This window comes from Sander lucioperca, chromosome 16 (genome assembly GCF_008315115.2).
Source record: "Sander lucioperca isolate FBNREF2018 chromosome 16, SLUC_FBN_1.2, whole genome shotgun sequence".
Lineage (NCBI taxonomy): Eukaryota > Metazoa > Chordata > Actinopteri > Perciformes > Percidae > Sander > Sander lucioperca.
This window is the reverse complement of record NC_050188.1, coordinates 14,613,326-14,635,719: the sequence shown is the minus strand read 5'-3', so window position 1 is coordinate 14,635,719 and position 22,394 is coordinate 14,613,326. Positions and strand designations below refer to the sequence as shown.

Sequence of the window (22,394 nt, the reverse complement as noted above, 5' to 3'; positions counted from 1 at the left end):
CAGGATTTCAGAAGAGATTCATACATAACATCTTCAATCATATTGATACTCATTTGTAGTTTTTTGTCATTTAAAAGGGCCATAATGGGTATATCTTTCGTAGTAGTCCCTTCAACATCTTTCCATCCAGCCGAGTAAATGGGTGAACATAAACAGATTAAAGGTCTAACTAGAGCAGCATAATAATAGTCCCTGAGACAGGGAAGACCTAGCCCCCCTTTCTCCTTCATCAATTGCATTGTTTGATATTTAATCCTACCCCTTTTATTTTGCCAAATATATTTTGCCAATATGTTATCCCACTCATCAAAATGTTTTTGAGTTATCCAAATAGGAAGACATTGGAAGAGGTACAAGAAACGAGGGAGGATATTCATTCTAATTGAATCCCCCCTAGCGTGTAAACTCAAAAATGGGACATTGTTCCACCTTTGTAAATCTGATCTTATTTTTGAGATTAAAGGCCCATAATTAGCATCGAACATTCTAGACGGATCTTCTGTCAGAACCACTCCCAAATATTTAATGCTATCTGATTCCCATTTCCATTTATATGTATTTTTGATCTGTATAGGCGGATTGTAATACAGCCTTAGAACCTGAGTTTTAGTAATATTGATTTTATAGCCTGAAAAAGAGCCGTATTCCTCCAGCATTTTCATTAATTTAGGAAGTGACTGAGTGGGATCCGTCAAAAATATTAATATGTCATCAGCAAATAGAGCTAATCTTTGTTCCCCTGATTTTAAAGTAACCCCTTGAATTTCTGTGCTCTGCCTAATCCACTGAGCTAAGGGTTCAATAAATAAAGAGAAAAGTAGTGCCGATGCTCCACAGCCCTGGCGGGTTCCTCTTTCTACTTTAATAGGTTTGGATAAATCCCCATTTATTTTAACTCTGGCAGTAGGTTTGTTGTACAGTGCAGAAATTATCTCAACCAAGTCAGAATGAAAGCCAAACGCATCCAATACCTTATATAAAAATGTCCACCGTACTGAATCGAACGCTTTTTCTGCATCCAAACTTATTATAAGAGTTTCTAATTTGCATTGCCTGACATGTTTGTGGTTCTTCTTTTTGTTGTTTGTTTGCTGTCAGCTATTGACTGGTGAAATAAGTCATTGTAATTACATTTGAAGTGAATTACTAAAATTCACCATACAGTCTTAGCAATAAACAAGCCGTTCTTTAATGTTACCGACTGTCGGTTTGTGCTTTCAGTTCATGCATTGTTTAGTTGTGTTCGGGTCAAATTTGACCCATTTTCAAAAAGTTTCTATATGAGAAATGTGGGTTTCTTTCAACCAAATGTTAAAACAAAATAACGTGGATGGTTCCATACAACGCTCTTCACAAGTTAAATAAATGATTTGGTATTTTATTCAATTATATAGCATGTAAAGAAAAATTGATAATAGAACGTTGAAAAACGTAGGGAAACATGACAAAGAACTTGGATAAAAGTGACAAAAACGTCCGTAAAAGTGACAAAAATGTCGGGAAAATCTCCAAAAACGCCAGGAAAAGTGACAATAACTTCGAAAAAAGTGACAAAAAAAATGGATAATTTTCTAAAACGTTAGGAAAAGTGTCAAAAACATGGGAAAAGCTTAAAAAAAAAACGTCAAAAAAGGTCAGAAAAATATTGACAGAAAACAATTGACTTTGAAAAAAGTGACAAAAGTGTGAAGAAGACGACCAAAACGTTGGAATTTTTTTTTTTTACATTTTGAAGCCAGAAAAACCAAAAGTTGCACGGTCGACAGGGAAGACAACACAAGGGTTAAGGTGTCTCTCCTTTTTCAAAATAAGTTGTTGTAATTACATTTGAAGTGAATTACTAAAATTCACCATACGGTCTTAGCAATAAACAAGTCGTTCTTTAATGTTTCCGACTGTCTGTCTGTGCTTTTGTGTTTTTAAGTATCGGTTCAGGCATCGTTTAGTTTAAGGTGTCTCTTATTTTTTTTTAATTAGAGTCGGCGTGTTTTTTCCCCATCGACCAAACGATTGGTTGAAGAGTACGTAGATGAGATTTCAGTGGTTTTTCTTTGTTTGGATTAGATTAGATTAGATTCAACTTTATTGTCATTGTGCAGAGTACAAGTCCAAAGACAACGAAATGCAGTTTGCGTCCAACCAGAAGTGCAAAAAGAGCAGAAAAGTGCAATGTCTAAGTATAGACAGGAGGTGCATAGACAGGACAAGAAATATAGTGCAGTGTAGACAGTAGTGTACAGCTGGTTTACAGAGGGTGGTTTAAAGTAATATAAATGAAATATAAAAATGTGCAGTGTATTAGCAGTTCCCTTATAAGAGCAGAATAAATACGGCTATGTAATATGAACAATGTATGAAGAACATGTACAGATACAGTATGTGCAATAGTTAGTAGTTAATGATATAGATATCAGCAGTGTATTAACAATATATTATAAGAAAAACAGAATAAATATGGATATTCAGTATGGACCATATAGACAAAGATGTTTGAATCCAGCCCTAGTTTTCCTATTTACCTGTGCGTGATGTTTCCCTTCTGGCTCACAGGTTCATCCATCCTGAAGGGCTGCCGTCTGACTATACCATCACGCTGCTGTTCAGACTGCTGCCCGACACCCCCGAGGAGCCCTTCGCCCTCTGGGAGATCCTCAACAAGAACAACGAGCCGCTGGTCGGAGTCATCCTGGACAGTGAGTCTGGCATCTCAGCTGTGTGTGTGTGTGTGTGTGTGTGTGTGTGTGTGTGTGTGTCGGGGGGGTCTGGTTTCCACTAACCCATCTACACCAACAGGGTACCCGCGGGGTCTTAAAAGTCTTTAAAATGTCTTAAATATAATATTTGAAAAATAAGGCCTTACATTTCTTTGGAAAGTCTTACATTTCTTTCACAAAGGTCTAACATTTCAATTGTCCTTTCATAAGATTAAATGACTCCATTGTTTTGTCACAAAGCATATGTATGTATGTATATATATATATAATATAAGTATGTATTGAGTACCACACTATATGTTGTATTAAGTTCAAGTACATACAACAACAATTAGTTTTATAGCCTAAAATCCTTTCTGATATTCCATTGTATCCTACATACTTTTGCCAGTATGTTCATGAAGTTGGTGTTAAATTTCATTCTAAATGTTATTAAAACAGTTCTTAAAAAGTCTTAAATTGAACTTGTGGAAACCTGGGGGTATTTGTCTTTTCTGCTTTATATCTATGAATATAAATCCATCACAATATGAAATATTAATATATAAAACACCAGGGATGCTCAGTGTTGTCATGCAGAAACAATTCAGGTGAAAGCTCAAGAAATCAATACCTATTTTACAGAAAGATATGAATATAAAAAGGATTTTCTGAAAGGAATGTATTGCCGCAGTAGTTAGGGATTTGCCTTGGTGATTGGTGCATACATACAGAAACAAATACATACAAAATGACTGTTTAGAAAGGGAAAGTTTTGTCAAGTGTTTGCCAGTCTATACCAGAAATAAACTGTGCCTTATTTTCTTTTCCGTTGTTGTTGACATGTAGTTTGTGTGTCTTCCCGCAGACGGGGGAAAGTCTCTGACGTTCTTCAACAACGACTACAAAGGAGAGTTCCAGACGGTCACTTTCGAAGGACCAGAAATTAAAAAACTCTTCTACGGCAGCTTCCATAAGGTCAGAATCTCTCCTGTGGTGTGTTGTCTCAACACATTCTCACTCTGCCATCGCGTAAAATACGGACGCTTGGTCAGGTGCCTTTGGCGTTTGTTATCGACGCTGAAAGTCTCCTTTTGCGTCATATTTCAACGCGCTTGGTCGGGACTCTGGGTGTCACTTTTGACTAGAGTTGGGTACTGAAACCCGGTTCCACCGTGGAACCGGTTCCTACACAACAGGTAGGAATCGGACCGGATTAGAACGCAAATTTCGATTCCTCATTTCGGCAATGATCAATGAGATTGCGTCTGACACTGACAATCTCCTGTCCGGAGTTCTTATGTGAAAACTCATGTTTCTGTCAACGAGCTGGCTTTTTGATCCAGTGTCCATCAGTGTTGTCACTACCCGATGTGAGACGGTTTACAGCATATTGCTAACGTTAGCTCAAAACTGCATTCAAGTGACAGCCTTTGTTGTGTTTGGTTGCTAACTCGTAGCCAGCAGTGAACTAACTTCGTTATGTAGGTCCATTTTTATTGTATTGACATTACAGAAGTCTCTCGTTAGCATCTTGTAGGCTACTTATCGCAAAGTGACGCATGCGCGACTCAACATCTGCACTCGACTCACATTGGGTAGCGACAGTGTATTGACTCATTTGTTTCCTCATTCGTCTCCTCCGTACTTTCCCTCCCTCCTCCCTTTCCTCCTCCTCCCTGGCACTCATTCTTCTCCCATCTGAATGCTGGCTGAGCAGTGAGACAGCGGTGGGAGTCCTGACAGGCCGACTGTAATAGTCGAGGCCTGAGTCTAAACCTGCTCACAGCCATGTTGAGTCAGTGTCGGTGTCACTTCTGTCTGCTCGCTGTCAGCGGAGCTTATCCTGCTTACCTTTTCACCTTTCTTCTGCTTGCTGTGTGTGTGTGTGCGCGCGTACAGAGTGGATTTTATAATCCCAGAGGGAAGAAGAGTCTGTGTTGGTTTGTGTGATTATGGATCAGAGGACATCTCTGATTTGATAGTCGTCTCTGAACTTCTGGCGAACTTAACTAACTTTAAAAGACTGAATGGTCCCCTGTGGGTCACAGACTTTTCCTCAGCTTCTTAACGCCTTTCACAATTGGCAGATAAACTCAGAATGTTTCTGGCTGTCATCATTTCTTAGTTCCTGAAAAGCTGACATCTTGGAAATATGACAAGAGCGTAGAAACTTCCTTTAGGGAGGTTTTTTTAGAACACACACACACACACACACACACACACACACACCTTTCTAATAACATTATCAACTCAAACGTGCACTTTCCTGTGCACACTTTGCTTCATGCATACATTTGTGTAAAACACAGTAGAACGTGTTTGCATTAATGCCTCCGCTCTCGTGTAAGATGCACACACGCACGCACACACACGCACGCACAAATACACACACACACACACACACACACACACACACACACACACACACAAACACACAGACATTGGTTATGCAGTAGATAGAGTTGCCCACTTTGTGATTGCAGTTTGAAAAGCTCACTTTCCAGTTATAAATTATTCATTTAAATTGATTTAGAATTGCAGCCACATTAGTGAATATATGAAAAAGATTACTTACCTGCAACGTGATAGTTATTGTGTATAAACCCATGTTCGACAACCTTGGGTTCACAGACACCAACGTAACCAATCACAACGAGCTGGAAACTCTGTGTGTCCGTCCCGTGATTCAGATCCGCATCAACATAACGGGTTCTTCCTTCCTCGGCCCATGCTGCACCCTTCCACCAGCTTTCATGATGATCGAGCCAGGCGATTTTCTATAATCCTGCAGACAGACAGACAAACTGAGCTGAAAACATGAGCTCCTTGGCGAAAGGTTATACAAATCCTACTAACAGTAATAAGTGTATTTGTTTACGTCCTAACATGCAGCTCAAAGTGTTTAATCCCCACAGAATCGCGACAAAATGAAAACGCATCAAAACACACTTTGGCTCTAATAATACTGCTACTATACTACATTACAGACACTATGTTATGTGTATTATTTAGCTATTCAGCTATAGCTATTCATTTAATTTCAGATATCTTCATAAATGTTTATGAAAACTATTTAAATATATAGCTAAAGGATGGAATTTCTCCAGATTAATTTCCAGTCGTGTGTAGATCAGCTGTATATAAAAAATGTTGAGTTAGTTGCAAGTGTTGTCTCTTTTTTTGTAAAGATGAAACTAATGTTAGTGTGCCACGGTAAGTGAGTACCATCCTCTGACAGACTGATTACTGCACGCGGAAAAGAAGCTCACTATTGCAGGGTGTTGACTATTGGTTGTCTGCATCCTGCCGTTTGCATGACTGTATAATTCTGTAAACTATAATTATATCTGTGGATGCTGAGCAGTGATGGCTTTGCTCCTACATTAATGCGCAGCTAAGAATAATGCCATTTATCTTAGTTTATACTTTTGGTGAATTCAAGAGTGTAATTTCTGACTTTGCCAACTTTAAGTCATGCTTATATACATCACAACTTCACTTTAGAAACAAAATGACAGAGCAGACATTTAGGTTTATGGTCTGTTTTCTTTAGTGTGTGTGTGTGTGTGTGTGTGTGTGTGTGTGTGTGTGTGTGTGTGTGTGTGTGTGTGTGTTGCATATCCTCTCTGCCAGGACAAACAAGTTGAGGATTATAATTGCACCCTATAGAAAATGAGAAATACTGGTCTAGGTAACGAACAAGCTTTTTAAAAACTCTTTTTTTCCTTTCTAACAAAGTTAGGCGTACAGAAGTAGGTCGGTGCTGTTCATATGTGTGTGTGTGTGTGTGTGTAAGTCTGTACAGCTTCCATTAAACCAATAAAACCGAGTCACTGGCAGCAGCTCGCCGGTCTGTGAGAGTTACAGTTTCATCCTTACAGTTCAGCACTCCACTGTCCATGATGGTGACAGTACTTCCTTGTATGTGTGATTTATAAATAGCAGCGTTGCTCACGGAGGTAATTTTAGTTTCGTTTCCACGTGCCTACATTTTTGTCCCAGTTCCAGCCTTCCTGCAGGTTGTGGAGCTATAAATGTGCTCTGTCGCAACATTGTAAAGGTGTTTGAACACAAGCTTTCTCTAAAATCAGGTTATATTTTTATCCCGAATAAGCCTGAGCAAAGCAGCACAGAGAAGCAGCTTTTTGAAATCCATTTGTTTTTCCTTCATTCAAGGTGAAGGTGCATTTTGTGCACAATTGTTGTATTGCAGGTGTAACCCAAATGAAATATAGGGCTACTAAAATCCCGTTTGTCATTTAGGCTACGTTCACACCGCAAGTCTTAAAGCAGCCATATTATGCTCATTTTCAGGTTCATAATTGTATTTTAAGGTTGTACCAGAATAGGTTTACATGGTTTAATTTTCAAAAAACACCATATTTGTGTTGTACTGCACCGCTCTCTCTCACTGCTGCAGATCCTCTTTTCAGCTGGTCTCTGTTTTAGCTACAGAGTGAGACCTCTTTTCTTCTTCTGTACTATCTTTGATTGCACTTGCACATGCGCAGTAGCTCAGATGTAGATCATGTCAGCTAGCTAGCTCCATAGACAGTAAAAGAAAGGCTGTTTCTACAACTTCGGTCAGTTACAAGGCAGGATTAGCTGGGAGACTTCTAAATGAGGGCGCACATGTAAGTAGTTCTTTTGTAGATTATGGTGAACTTGTGTGTGTTGTAGCAGTGCTTTGCTATTGAGAACGAGGTAGCATGCTAGCGTTAGCATTAGCGTTAGCATGCTAACGCTACGAGCTAATGTTGCGGTTAGCCTGCTGTTTCGGCTTGTGACGTCACAAGCCGTGCAGATGTTGAACAGCTCACCCAGAGACTGAAGGCAGGACACATTCAGAAACCGGATCTCGCTCTAAACAGCATGGGTGGATTTTTTTCAAAGTTTGTATGTGTGTGGAAGCACCAGAGACACAACATAACACCCCAAATCCCAGAAAAAGTGTTTTTTTCATAATATGGGCACTTTAATGCTTAATTCAGATTTTTTTTTGCTCAGATCTGATTTTTTTGTTTGGCTGATCACATTACCTTTTTAAAATGTGGCCTGTATCAGATTCCAGTGTGAACCATTTGCGGTTTCGATCAGAGAGACTCAATATTTTAATAATTAAATAGAGTGGTGTCTCTAAACTTACCTCACACATAATTAGTGTTCTGCTAGTTGTACTACAGCATTTACTTTTCAAAAATAGGCATATGCATAATTTTGGGGGAATATTGTTCGCCCTAACATTTTTTTTTGATATATGTCATAATTACCAAGAGGCATGTCTCCAAAACTACTCCACACACAGAACCGGGGGCAAGGTTCTGGTTGTCTGAATTTCTTTTCAAAATGCACCAGATTGATGCATTTAAACGTTAAAATAGACAACATTTTCTTACAGGGGAGCATGCCCATGGACCCCCCAAGGGGGGCTTGTGCCCCAGTGCAGCTCTAGGTCTAGTGACGCCCTTGGGGCAGTGTCCCTGTTTTATGTTTTACAAAGCTTAAAACATCACCTGTTTTGGAGGTATTTACACTTCTGAGCTGAAAATGTCCCCGGATTTTGTCTCAGAAATCTGGTCACCTTATGTCAACTGGAATCAAATACAGTATATAAAATAAATGTGGTGCAATTCATCACCTAGCTAATCAACTTTAAAACAAGTAAGATTCGGAAACGCACAGATACAGTAAGAGAAAGAGCGTAGTTTTGGTAGTGGTCTGTGATGTTTGGTCTTGTTTGTTGTGCTTGTACCTGTTCTGGTATTGACTTTTATCTTTGCTGCATCCTTCTTTATGTTTCTTTTTCTCTATGTGTAACACCAACCTGCTCAGGGATTGCAGATGAAAATTAGGCTTTTAATCTGCCACATTAATATCCTCTTGTCGTTGATTAATGTGTGCTGTTTTGGGGGAAAGTAGAGTGGACTGTGTCGGCCTTTACTCTTACCGTCTGAGTTACCAGGTTGGATTTGAAAGGGACAAATGTTTGACTATTTTAAAGCGGCACACAGGAAGAGGGCGCCATTCTCTCACTGCATGCAGAGCTGAAAGCCTCTACAGGCTGCACATATACTGTAGGAGAGAGAAAAACACTGATCTTCCTCTGGGAAACGAGTCTATAAAATATATAATATACTTCATGGATTGGCTCCTTTTACCTACATTTCTTTGGCTTTTGAATGTACCTAGATTGCTACTAATTGGCCTTTTATTCATGGTTGTTTATTAAGCCTCTTTCACACAAAATTCCCAGGAAATTACTCGGATAACCTTTCAGGCACCGCTAGTGATTTTCACTGTTCACACATGCAGCCACATTCAGGGACATTTCCACCACGCACCTTTTCACTTTTGCCATTGCAATGCCAGACTAGATGGTGGAAGGGACGGCCCAGCAGTGCTTATCCCTGCACTGTTCCATGTTGCGTTCACACCACAGACATACCAGCATTTTCCCTGCAACGTTACCAAGTCCTGAGGTGGAAACAATTGGCTCTACGGATTACCCTGCTTATCGATCCCCTAAGGGAATGTCCCAGGGAAAAGACTGCATGTGTGAAAGGGACTTTAGTTTTTCGCGTTTCTCATTGATTTTAACTTGATCTCTGCCTTGGTAGATGCATGATGTTGTTGTCTGCTGTTGACCGGTTTCATTCTGCCTATGTTTGTACAGCACTATGGTCGGCTCATGTTGTTTTAAATATGCCTCAGAAATACATTTGACTCGACTTGACCGCACCACAGCCAAACTACTATCTTCAAATTTCTTTTATTGACTCGCAGTCAAATCTGAAAGGAGGAAAAGTAAACACGTTTTATTTAGCATGTTTGGTAATTCTGCCTGAAACATATTAAAACTGTTGAACTCTCGGTTCATCAACTCTGCTAATGTATTAATGAGTTGTCTCTGGGGTCTCCAGCGCTTACGACAAGCGATTGAGTGAGTGAACACTTGTTTTCTCTCACGCAGCTTCACATTGCAATCAGCAAGACGAGCGCCAAAGTGGTGATCGACTGCAAGATGGTGGCCGAGAAAACAATCAACGCAGCGGGAAACATCACCATCGACGGGACGGAAGTTCTGGGCCGGATGGTCCGCTCCAGAGGGAACAAGGATAACTCTGCACCGGTGAGGATGACACACGCACACACACACACACACACACACACACACACACACACACACACACACACACACACAGAGACACACACACACACACACACACACACACACACAGGAACACAGACAGACACACACACACACACACACACACACAGGAACACAGACAAACACACACACAGAGACACACACAGACACACGCACACGCACACACACACACACACACACAGGAACACAGACAGACACAAACATGCACACACGCACGCACACACACACAGGAACACAGACAGACACACAAACACGCACGCACACACACACACACACACACACACACACACACACACACAGACAGACACCCAAACACGCACGCACACACAGACACACACACACACACACAATACATTCACACAGACAAACACACACACACACACACACACACACACAATACATACACACACACACACACACACACACACACACACACACACACACACACAAAACATACACACAGACAAACACACACAAACACACACACACACACAATACACAATACACACACACACACACAATACACAATACACACACACTAATATAAACATGCACCCAAGTTCCAAGTGCTACACAACTAAATATTCAAGCTACTTAATGTACACATGTTAAAGGGTAACTTTGTTTTTTTCCAACCTGGACCCTATTTTCTGTTATTTTTGGGTCTCAGTGACTGATGTGAACAAGAACTTTTGAAATTGATCCAGCATGAAGCAAGACGGCTGCAGTTGGCAGCGACGAAACAAGCCACAGTGTAACGTTAAAGGGCAATTTCGGTGCAATAAAAGTGCTGTTTTTGGCATTGACAGGCGCAGATTATTATCTGTCTGACAACATTATGAAAGGATCCCTGCAGAGATAAGACCTTTTTGTTAAAGAGTAAGATCCTTTTAGTTTAACATGAAACAGCCCCGAAATCCCAATCACCAAACACACCAGACTCCATTTGAATAAACCATATAAAGGTCTATCTCTGTAGGGATCCTTTCATAATGTTGTCAGACACTTAGAATAATAATCTGAGCCTGTCAGCGGCAAAAACAGAACTTTTAGTGGACGCAAACTGACGGTGCATTTGCCCTATTTCTTCTATTTTGTTCACATTAGTCACTTAGACACCAATGCATGGGGAAATAAGTTGAAAATACCAAAATTACCCTTTAATATAACCGTTAGAAGGCTTATTTTAAAAACTGTCCTCACTAAGAGCTAAGAAGTTTGTTTACTCTCTGCATTTCACCCCCTGGTATCTTAGCTCTTAGAAAGCTGACAGTAGTTCCCTGAATGTTGGTGTTGATGTTGGTCCTTGAAGGCATCCAAAAAAGGTGCCCTGCTAACGCCTGCAGAACAGTCATTTAAATGTGAAGAACCAGAAATGAAAGCAGCTAAATGTTATGCTGATGGGAGCCCAAAATACACAACACTAAATGTTCACTGTGATGAATTACCAATATTTCAAGTCTCTGTAAGTTGGTTTTAATAGTAAGTCACAATGATCCACCAGTCTTATTATTATTTTCTCCGCCACTCACAATCCTGGGCTGCCAAGTTGTTGTTTTCCACAAAAGAACAACCTGCTGATCTTTAAAAGGCTGTTACCTCGCTGCTAATCCTTTCTTTTTATTGATTGCACTCTCTGCACACATATTAACACGGCCACTTCAACCTGAAAGAAAAGCAGCAACACATTCAGCTTCTCGTTCCGTACATTAGCCCCCAGGAGCAGCTGATTGTGTTCTTCTTTCCACTCTGGTTCTTTGGAATATTTCTAAAATGTAACATGAGTTTCATAATCTCCCACTGTGCTTTAAACCCCATGAATCATCAGGTGGCCCTGTCTAATTTTGCACCTCAGAATTCACCGCGCCTAATTAGACAAAGTGAGAACATTTTTGCACAAAAAAAAAGGTTCAAAGGAAACAGAATAATTACTAACAGTCCTATTAGCGCAGCACTAAAATACCTCGGGACATCCGGTGATTTGGAGCAGAGATCATCCAGTGATTGTAATCCTGCCGTGTGGCATAAAAATACCAAATTCTCATCATATTTCTTTTTTAAAAGATTTTTAAAGGCATTTCCGCCTTTAATTAATAGGACAGCTGAGATATGAAAGGGGAGAGAGAGGGGAAGACATGCAGGAAACTGTCACAGGTCGGACTCGAACCCTGGACCTTCTGCGTCGAGGAATAAACCTCGATATATGTGCGCCCGCTCTACCAACTGAGCTAACCCGGCCACAAATTCTCATCATTTTTTGATGTAGATTCCCATCACATTTCAGTGTTTCCTTTTAGGAATTTTTTTTAGCAGTGTCGGCAGGTGTGCCGCCGCCCCCCCCCATTTTACAAGAAATTCTTCATAGGGAAACCAAAACCCAAAGTATAGAGTGAAATATTACACTGACTCACTTACCGTTTTAATGTTTCCAGATGTTTGATATCAGGACGATGAGCTGACAGAACTGACAAGTTGAACATTGTCCAATCAGAACGGACCCACCGCGGTGACATTTTTGGTGGAGCTGTTGGTTTAATAGTCGACTTGGAAGAAAGCGAACGTTTTGACAATAAACTCCATCAACACAACAGTATGTGGAGTTAAACTGGACGAACCAAATAACCTCTGAGTAGTTCTACTTATTGTTAAATTGCAATGTGAGCGGCAGCCAACGGGGGTGTGCATTATGTCGGCAGGATCATTTAAAAGGCAACCACGACTACATTGTGTGTCTGCTCTATTTCTGATCCCGTGGCGGCAGAAATGGCGGACCGCCACTACAAAATCAACATTGAGGAAACACTGCATCTGTTTCACTTTCCCTCCTGCCGTTGTGGATTGTGAAGTTAGTGAAAACTAATTTTACAAATAAAATACGCCGAATTGGGTCACAATCTGGAGCAAAACCAAAATAAGAGAATTTTTACTGTTGATAGAAATGCAAGACAACTTTTTCCCCTTTTTAATTGTCAAACCTCCTTCTTGGTGTCTAAAGTTCAGCTCTGTGTTGTTGTAGATATTTAAGTGGTTTGTGTATTAAAGTTTGTTGCACGTGTGTTTTTTCTCCTCTGCAGTTCCAGCTTCAGATCTTCGACATCGTCTGCAGCACTTCATGGGCCAGCAGAGACAAGTGCTGCGAACTTCCTGGTCTGGTGAGGTCAAAGTTCATCTTTTCTCTAAACCTCTCTTTACTCCAGTTTACTGTCTGTACTCAAATACATGTTAAAAGAAGACTTCGCCCTCAAAATGAACATTTGTATATCAATCACTCGCAGGGTGTTGCCTTGAATTTGTGACGAAAACTTGTTTTTTGTCGCATGACTTAACGGGAGAGTGAATGGAGAGTCGAAAAACGGAGAAAAGTGTTAATGAATTAAATTAATAGGGGGCCGCCTTTTACAACAGCAAAACTATGCATGATCACGGAAGGCTTGTATTATGTGGACGCACCAACAGTTTTGTTGTAATTTCTTAGAATTCCTCATGGGGGTGACAGAAAGTACGCACTGTAGCGTTAACTTTTATCGCCGCATAACGCTCACTTTTTCTTGCCTAAACTTAACCGTAATCTCCGGCTCACAGTCACCTATTCTCAGGTAACTGAACCACCAACTACAGTTGACCTGACGGAGCACTATGCCGAGCACCATAGCCGGCGTCGCAGAGCTCTGTAGCGGCTAAACACGTCTACTAACTGCTGCTGATACGGCCGAGCTGTGAACATAGACCGTAAAAGAAATGGACACAGCGACGCCATAGACTTCGACGGAGACCAGTGAAGTCAATTAGAAGCACTTTTCCGGTGATGGCTGGGCGTTACTCCACAGCCTCAAACTGAGCTTGAAGACGTAGATGTGACGTGACTGTCCATGAGCGTAGGAACAGGAGCAAAACGTTGCTGAAATATTTTGTTCCGATGCTTTCATGGACTCTCTATGGGCTTCTTCCTTGACTGTATGCCTCCACGTCCCCCCGATTGCCTGCGAGCTTCTCCTGTACTATACGGTAATTCCTCTACTATGCGACAGTAAGTCTCGCGGTGATGACACAATCGTGAGACTATTTTTATAAAAACGTCTGCTACGGAGCCATAACGTGAGGTACAAGGTAATGGAGCCTTTTATACATTGTCGTGTTTCTTTAGAGATAAACAATGGACAAATAGAGTCTTTAAACGCTTCAGATGTAAAGTTATTCGCTGTCAAAGTGACGCCAAAATGAATGGCAGTCAATGGAATGCTAACGGGAGGTGATGGCTTGTTAGCCTCAGAATCTCCGCATAGGAGGTACGCTTTCCGGATGCTCGCTTACCCCCTTAGCTGTGGCCGGCGGCAGGAAGCTCTCTAGCGGCTTAAACAGCTAGCGACTTCTGCTCAGCGCCATGGAGCTCTGTAGCCGATGTCACATGACCAGCCGGCGGTCTCCTATTTTTTGTATGTATATATCAAACGTTTTAGTGTGCATAACTTTTCGTACGATATCATACGAATCCATTTACGAGAATGCGTTCCTCCCTTTGCCTGCTTTATTTAATCATTCATCATGCCATGTCATTGCCATTATATATTTTTTTTTGTTTTTGTCACCCTCATCATGCTGTGATCATCCAGAGGAAGGAGGCAGACTGCCCAGCCATGCCCAAAGCCTGCACCTGCACCCAGGACAGCAAAGGCCCCCCCGGCCCTGCTGGACCACCTGTGAGCCTCACACAAATACATCCAATACATACTCACTCACAGTCAGACACTCAAGTTAATTCATTGAATCTAACGGTGATATTACATCCAGATCATATATCAAATAAACTGAGGTATGAGTAATGCGAGGTACACATCACACGAGAATCAAGCCGATTTTGGGCCAGATTCCCACCCCCCCACCCCCTCCCGACAATCGTCACCAAACCCCTGATTTTTCTTTATTTTTTCTTGATGGTTTGGCAAACAGGCAGAGAGCAACAGTCAGACTACACGATTATCCAAATTACGAAACACACAGACTGTACCACACATTCATGCATGCTGTCACACAGATGCATGAAGACACAAGAAATCACCTGAACAACATGCTTCATCTGCAGTCTGAGTTACTGATGTTATTTCAGTACATTTTTCTTGTTACTTTTGGCAGATTAAAGCTCATATTTCTTGTGTATCTCAGCTTTGTGGGTATCTGTACACGCGCGCACACACACACACACACAGACACACACACACACAGACACACGCACGCACATACACACACACACACACACATACACACACACACACAGACACACGCACTCACACACACAAACACACACACACACACACACACGCACACATACAGACAGACACACGCACACAGACACCCACAGAGACACACACGCACAGGCACGCACGCCCATACACACACACACGCACACACACAGACACACACACACACACACACACAAACTCACACACACACACAGACATGCACACACACACACACACACACACTCACACACAGACACACGCACACACAGACAGACACACACACACACAGACACACACACACACACACACACACACACACACACAGACAGACAGACGGACACACATGCACACACACACAGACACACACACACACACACACAGGCGCACGCACGCACGCACACACACACACACACACACACACACAGACACACACACACACGGACAGACACACACGCACACACACACAGACACACACACATAGGCACACACACAAACACACACACACACACACACGGACAGACACACACACACACACACACACACACACACAGACACATACACACACATGCACACATGCACTCACACACAAACACACAGACACACACACACATACAGACACACACACTCACACACACACACACACAGACAGACAGACACACACACAGACACACATGCACACATGCACTCACACACACAAACATACAGAGACACACACATACAGACAGACACACACACACAGGCACACACACTCACGCACACATACACACGCACACAGACGCACACGGACAGACACACATGCGCACACACAGACACACATAGGCACACGCACACACACGGACAGACACACACACACACACACAGACACACACACATAGGCACACACACACACACGGACAGACACACACGCACACACACGGACAGACACACACGCACACACACGGACAGACACACACACACACAGACACACAGGCACACGCACTCACGCACACGGACAGACACACACACATAGGCACACACACACACACACACGGACAGACACACACACACACACACACAGTATTGAGATATTGTGGATTTGAACATGTGAATCATTCGTCATTAACTCCTGCTTTTTGGGTTTCAAACAGGGAGGCCCAGGAATCCGAGGAGCCAGAGGTGATCGCGGAGAGCCAGGCCCAGTGGTAAGTTCTGTTGGTTTTATAAACTGATACCAAGTCATGACTGTCGACACTCAAGTGTGTTTTTTTTCCACTTGTTCCGATGAAAGAGCGATAGCGTGAAAAGCCACCGTTGAACATACAAAACAGGAAGGGAGCTATCTGCGATCCGGATGCTATCAAAAAGTCGCTGTAGCTGCCAAAATGTTTAACACGCTTCTCTTTGCTATTCAAACTCTAGCGAGAGTTGTGTCGTGGTAATACTCAGTTTTTTGTCAGCTGAAATATCAACACATTTCACCATTCTCTGTTTTGCTATGGAAGCCCAGTATTCACTTTAGATGACAGACGACACCATTGACCTTATTTACCTTCACGCTGTCTTTAAATCCTACTCTCACCCAAGCAACGAGCAGATACCGATTGGCATGAACCCGGCTTTATACCTTCATTTTATCTGCTTAGGCTAAACTAATGTGGCTGCCCCCGCTGACATGTCAGAACTCATCTTGTTTTTACTTTGTTTTAACCTTTATTTATTCAGGTAAGTTACACCGAGAGCCAAGCATCCCACTGATCACATCTTAAAGAGACAGAGGCCTCTTTGCTGGTTATTAGCATTCAGAATGCTAATATGTTTTCAAGTACCACTGCCTGGGACATTTCAACTCAAAGTGCTTGCCATTGTGAGAAAATATATAAAAAGAGGCATAAACATGAGAACATAGGTAGCATAAATATAAGAGGAAAGTATATCTGACAGCAACATTTCAGAAATGACATGAATAAAAGAAAACGGAACAAAATTGATCAGCTACACAGAAAACACAAACATTTCAAATAACATAAACCACAAAAGCAGACAAACCCCTAACCCACATCAACCAAACAGACACTGTAATAACACTTTCTGAAAATACAACAACACAAAAGAAGACTCACAGAATCATCCACGCACCAGACAAGGTAGGTACCTTCTATCTTTCTTGCAGTTTTTCTGAATTACAAACATTTCTCTACATATAAACACACAAAAAACATTCAGCTTTTGGCTCTACTCGAAAATAGTTCCACACAAAATAAGCAGTTTACTAAACTCCTTTCTTTAACAGGGTTGTCGTCAATTGGAATCAAAATTATGACATCCCTAGTATTAATGATAGTACACAATAACATAATACAGAAAACAGAGCATCATTTCAGATAACATAACATGACAGAAATCACAACAAAACTAAAAAAACCTAAAGAAAATTCAGAAAACACGAAACATGAGAAAAGAAAATAGAATAAAACTGATCCGCAATATAGAAAACACAAACATTTCCCATAACTTAACATAACCGAAAACACAAACAAAAAGACAATCTAATAACACTTTTTAAGCACATTTACAGAAATAAAATACTACAACAACAACACAAAAGAAGACTCACAGATTCGTCCACGTACCTGACAAGGTAGGTACCATCTTTTTTTCTTGCATTTTTTCTGAATTACAAACAATTCTCTACATATAAACGCACATAAAACATTCAGCTTTTGGCTCAAATCACAACACAAAACTAAAAAACATCAACATTTCCGAAAACACGTGAAAAGAAAAGAGAATAAAACTGATCAGTAATACAGAAAACACAAACATTTCAGATAATGTAACAGAAAACCCTAACCTTAATCAAACAGACAATGTAATAACACTTTTTAAGCACATTTCTGAAAATACAACAACACAAACACAAAGGAAGACTCACAGAATCATCCACATACAGACAAGGTAGGTACCGTCTTTCTTTCTTGCAATTTTTCTAAATTACTAACAATTCTATACATATAAACACACAAACATTCAGCTTTTGGCTCGTCTCTAAAATAGTAACACAGGCAGTTTACTAAACCCCTTTCTTTAACAGAGTTGTCATCAGTTATTAGCATCTTTTCTATGGAAATTTCATTTCAGTGAAATTCAGAACACAGTTATCGTACAGTGTTGTTCAAGTGTCTATTCTGTAAATGCAATGCTGCAAAGTTAGACTACATTGTGTTTTACACAGAACAATTCTGTTGGCATGATAGAGCAAGTCTTGTGTTTCCCTCATTTTGAAAAGTGGACTGTAATTGTGTCACAAAGGCCTCCCCTCCACCCTCTGGTGTTAAGGAGGAAGCCTGCCTCAGTCACACAGCTGAATGTGTGTATTGTCTCTGCATATAGAACAAAAGACAGATGGTGAATATACCATATATATATAACAATATGTAACCCATAGATATAATTCATGCATTATAAAACAAAGTTGCAATCTTGTGTGTTAGGAACAAATAAACCCCACCAATGTTGATAATTGCAAGGTTCCACTACATGACTTTAGTCCTGATTATCCACCCCAGATCTGAGGCAAATTGGCGTTGACTCAGTGCTCCCGTGCACATGTTCAAGCGTGATGTGTGAACCGTTCATAGGCACAAGGCTGGTTAAACCAGACGGTTTCACACAGAACCATCTGAGAAGTCGTCATTGGAAACTTTGTGGGAAAGGGCAGGCACTTTAAAAAAATATCTAGCGTAAATGAGGTGAGGCGTGAATATCTAGGTGATTGGATGAACCATCTGTCTTATCACGTCATTGTTGTTTTGAACAAACAGTCGCGGCCATTGCACACACCTAAGCCACGCCCTTAGCTTCCAGGAGCAACTCCACAGACCCTGATTGGTTCGGTACGCTGGGTGTTAGTTATTTTGTACTTACTGACTTTATGGGACCCAAGATCAGTAAGACTTTTCATTCTCGTAGATCTCCGCCTGGCTCTCCTCTTTTACTCTCACATTCAAACTCAGATCTGGAGCGTGACTGTCTGAAGACATCTTGAGAGGTGAAAGAAGTTGAAACGAAGTGATCGTATTCTTCACTGTTTGTTTCTATGTGAGTGGGGCAGCTGTTAAACAGGGAGCATTGTGGAAGTAGCAGCAAGAGAAACCACAAACACAGATACTGAATGCCCACAACAGAATTTTGCCCAAACTGCAGTAAATTCCAGTATTTCTTTCTAAAACCTCCAACTGTTTAAAGCAGTGGGTGCCTTAAGTAAGGGGCCAAGGGTGCCACAAGATTGGCTCATTTTAATATTTTTATTGTGCTTTTTAAACATTTAACCCCGTAAAAAAGAGCTGGTATTTACAATTACATTTATTTTCAAAATTTACATTTTGAAACATATCCAAATGAAAGAAATAAGAAATTCATATTATGTCATAAGTAGGTCATAGATAAGGTTGCCAGTGTTTGAGGTAACAGCCAAAGCTTAACTGACTTTTTTTTAACAAACTGTGTGTTGAGTTTGCATTAACGATAAACCCCAGCAACAGTAACTCAAACTGCAGCAGATCAGAAAACGGAGAGCCTACTTCCTAAAATATAATGAATACAGTACTGCTTATATAAATAAAGGCCCATCTCTACTAAAGGCCTGGTTGTCTCTTCAGTTAAAGTCAATAAAAACCCTGATCACCGGTGGCCCTGAGAGCTTAATGCACTTCACATTAACCCTTGGGTTGTCTTCGGGTCAAATTCGACCTGTTTTCAAAATTTCTATATCCGAAATATGGGTTTCTTTTTAACTACCTAATTTTAATTACCCAAAAATAACATGCATGATTCCATACAACACGCTTTGCAAGTACAACAAAATATTGGATCTCTACTTTCATTGAATTTTGGGTGTTTTATAAAAAACTTTTAGCCTTTGAAAAAAAAATTTCGAAACAGTATCCTCACTGAACGTTGACAAATTCCTGTGATTAGGATCTAGGAATTAGGATTAGAAATAATTTCCTTTAAATAAAGTTTATTGACCATGAATTAAAAAAATAAGTGTAAAACTGGTGGTAGTAAGTTGGGGTTAGTGGTGTTTATACATGGTAGTGAAAAGAAGCATTAAACAGCAAAATAAGCGCCAGAAACATTGAAAGAAAATCACCAAACGTGTAAAAAAACGGGACAAAAAAATGTCAGAAAAAGTGTTGATTTGACCCGGGAGGACAACAAGTGCGTGGTCGAATGGAAGACAACACAAGGGTTAAGAAAACACGACCAAATACTGCCTGACAGAGCTGATGTCCAATATCAGATAGGAGCAGCAGCTTGTGAGTGTGAAGCAGCCAAAAGCACACTTTATCCTCTCTAGATCTGCTGTTTGTGGTCATTTTGGGATTCCTTAGCAAATTGGCTTTAACATTATTTCCTGAGTCATGAACAAGATAACATGCCTCTCAAGCCATGTTGAAAGTTGGAACTAAATCAATAGAAAATAAACATCATCAGCAAAATGCTTTATTAAAGTTGACTTGGTTGCTATCCTAGCTGGGCAGTATCAACAAAACCACATAAGGTGCCATTTCTGCCCAAATGTCCCATTACTCATGTGCAGTATTTGACTTAGTGATGTTTTAGGTTCAGTTATTCGTGCTTTCAGAAGATATTTAACAGTCCATTAAAGATTATGAAAAAGAAAGTTAGAAATTTGAATAAAATTTCTTAACACTGAGAGACATTGTTACACTCAGCTACAACAGTCCAATAAAGTCAAGAAAAACAATGAACTGAAGTGTTATGCAGTCTAAGATCTAAAATCAGTTTAAAGCTGTATCACATTACTATAAGCAAAACCCTAAATAATATCAGTCAATTGGTTGAGATGAAATGAAATCTCAAGACTATCAAGGCATTCTGGAGCGAAATGTACTGCCCAGTGTCAGAAAGCTCGGTCTCAGTCGCAGGTCATGGGTCCTCTAACAGGATAATGACCCAAAACACACAGCTAAAAGCACCCAAGAATGGATAAGAACAAAACATTAGACTATTCTGAAGTGGCCTTCTATGAGTCCTGATCTGAATCCTATCGAACATCTATGGAAAGAGCTGAAACTTGCAGTCTGGAGAAGGCACCCATCAAACCTGAGACAGCTGGAGCAGTTTGCTCAGGAAGAGTGGGCCAAACTACCTGTTAACAGGTGCAGAAGTCTCATTGAGAGCTACAGAAAACGTTTGATTGCAGTGATTGCCTCTAAAGGTTGTGCAACAAAATATTAGGTTAGCGGTCCCATCATTTTTGTCCATGCCATTTTCATTTGTTTTCTTATTTACAATATTATGTTGAATAAAAAATCCAAAGCAAAGTCTGATTTCTATTAAATATGTAATAAACAATGGTGGATGCCAATTACTTTTGTCAGTTTCAAGTTATTTCAGAGAAAATTGTGCATTCTTCATTTTTTGTGGAGGAGTACCAACAAATTTGAGCACGTCTGTATGTGTAGGACAGTTTGTTTAAAGAACACCTATTGTGCTTTTTCGTCTTTTCTGACCTATAAATGTTATGTTTGTATAGACATGTTAAACGATACCAAAGTGTCAAATAATGAGGTAAATGCATTTAGACGTGAGCCCTGCAGGCAGCTTTGGTTAGTTCCGCCCAGCTCTGAACACTTGGATCTCATTGGGTCTCAGTTTGCTCTTTGAATTTCCTGGATTTGACTACGTCAATGAAATGGACATCTGTACATGGTCATTCAGCTCAAAGCTCCGAGCCGTCCCCTTTGGAGGACTTCCAGAAGATGACTAATCACAGCGGAGTGGGCTTGGCTGGAGGAGGGGTGAATGGGGGGCAGGAACCAAGATTCTAGGGGAGCTGCAGAAAGTGCACAGATGGCGGGAAGAGTTTCCCGAAAATTTACATAGTTTTTTAGTTTGTGCAGTGAATCATGTCAGGCTGCTGTATAGGAGACCAGGAAAGTAGCATAATATGTGCTCTTTAAAGTTGAGTTACACTGAGTTAGTGTTTGTGACTTTCACTTAAGACTTTTAAACAGCTTGTGGATTTGTCCGCTATCTTTACCGGGCTAGTGTGTAATAAAGTAATTTAAATGTTCATCATTGTCTGATGAAAAGAGCCACAGGAGTGGGAACCTGTTAACTAACTGTTCAGTTTATTGCCAAAAGGGCTCATAAACAAGACTGAGAAAGACGCCCACTATGACAGTGCATGAAGTAAAAAGCTTTAAAATAAGTTTTAACCGACCAGTCTGATGTGTGTAGAGGTGTATGTGGTTATTTTGTAGCAGCTTGGTGTCATTTAGACGT

General features: G+C 40.7%; 1 protein-coding gene across 1 annotated transcript in view; it reads left to right on the top strand.

The window, feature by feature from the left end:
- Positions 1–22,394, top strand: part of LOC116059779 (collagen alpha-1(XIV) chain-like) — a 252,849-nt gene that overhangs the window by 171,396 nt on the left and 59,059 nt on the right. Inside the window, exons 33-38 of the mRNA XM_035993029.1 lie at positions 2,551–2,693; positions 3,562–3,671; positions 9,667–9,825; positions 12,939–13,016; positions 14,475–14,561; positions 16,229–16,282. Coding sequence (XP_035848922.1) covers positions 2,551–2,693; positions 3,562–3,671; positions 9,667–9,825; positions 12,939–13,016; positions 14,475–14,561; positions 16,229–16,282 — 631 coding nt within the window. The remainder of the gene's footprint in view (positions 1–2,550; positions 2,694–3,561; positions 3,672–9,666; positions 9,826–12,938; positions 13,017–14,474; positions 14,562–16,228; positions 16,283–22,394) is intronic.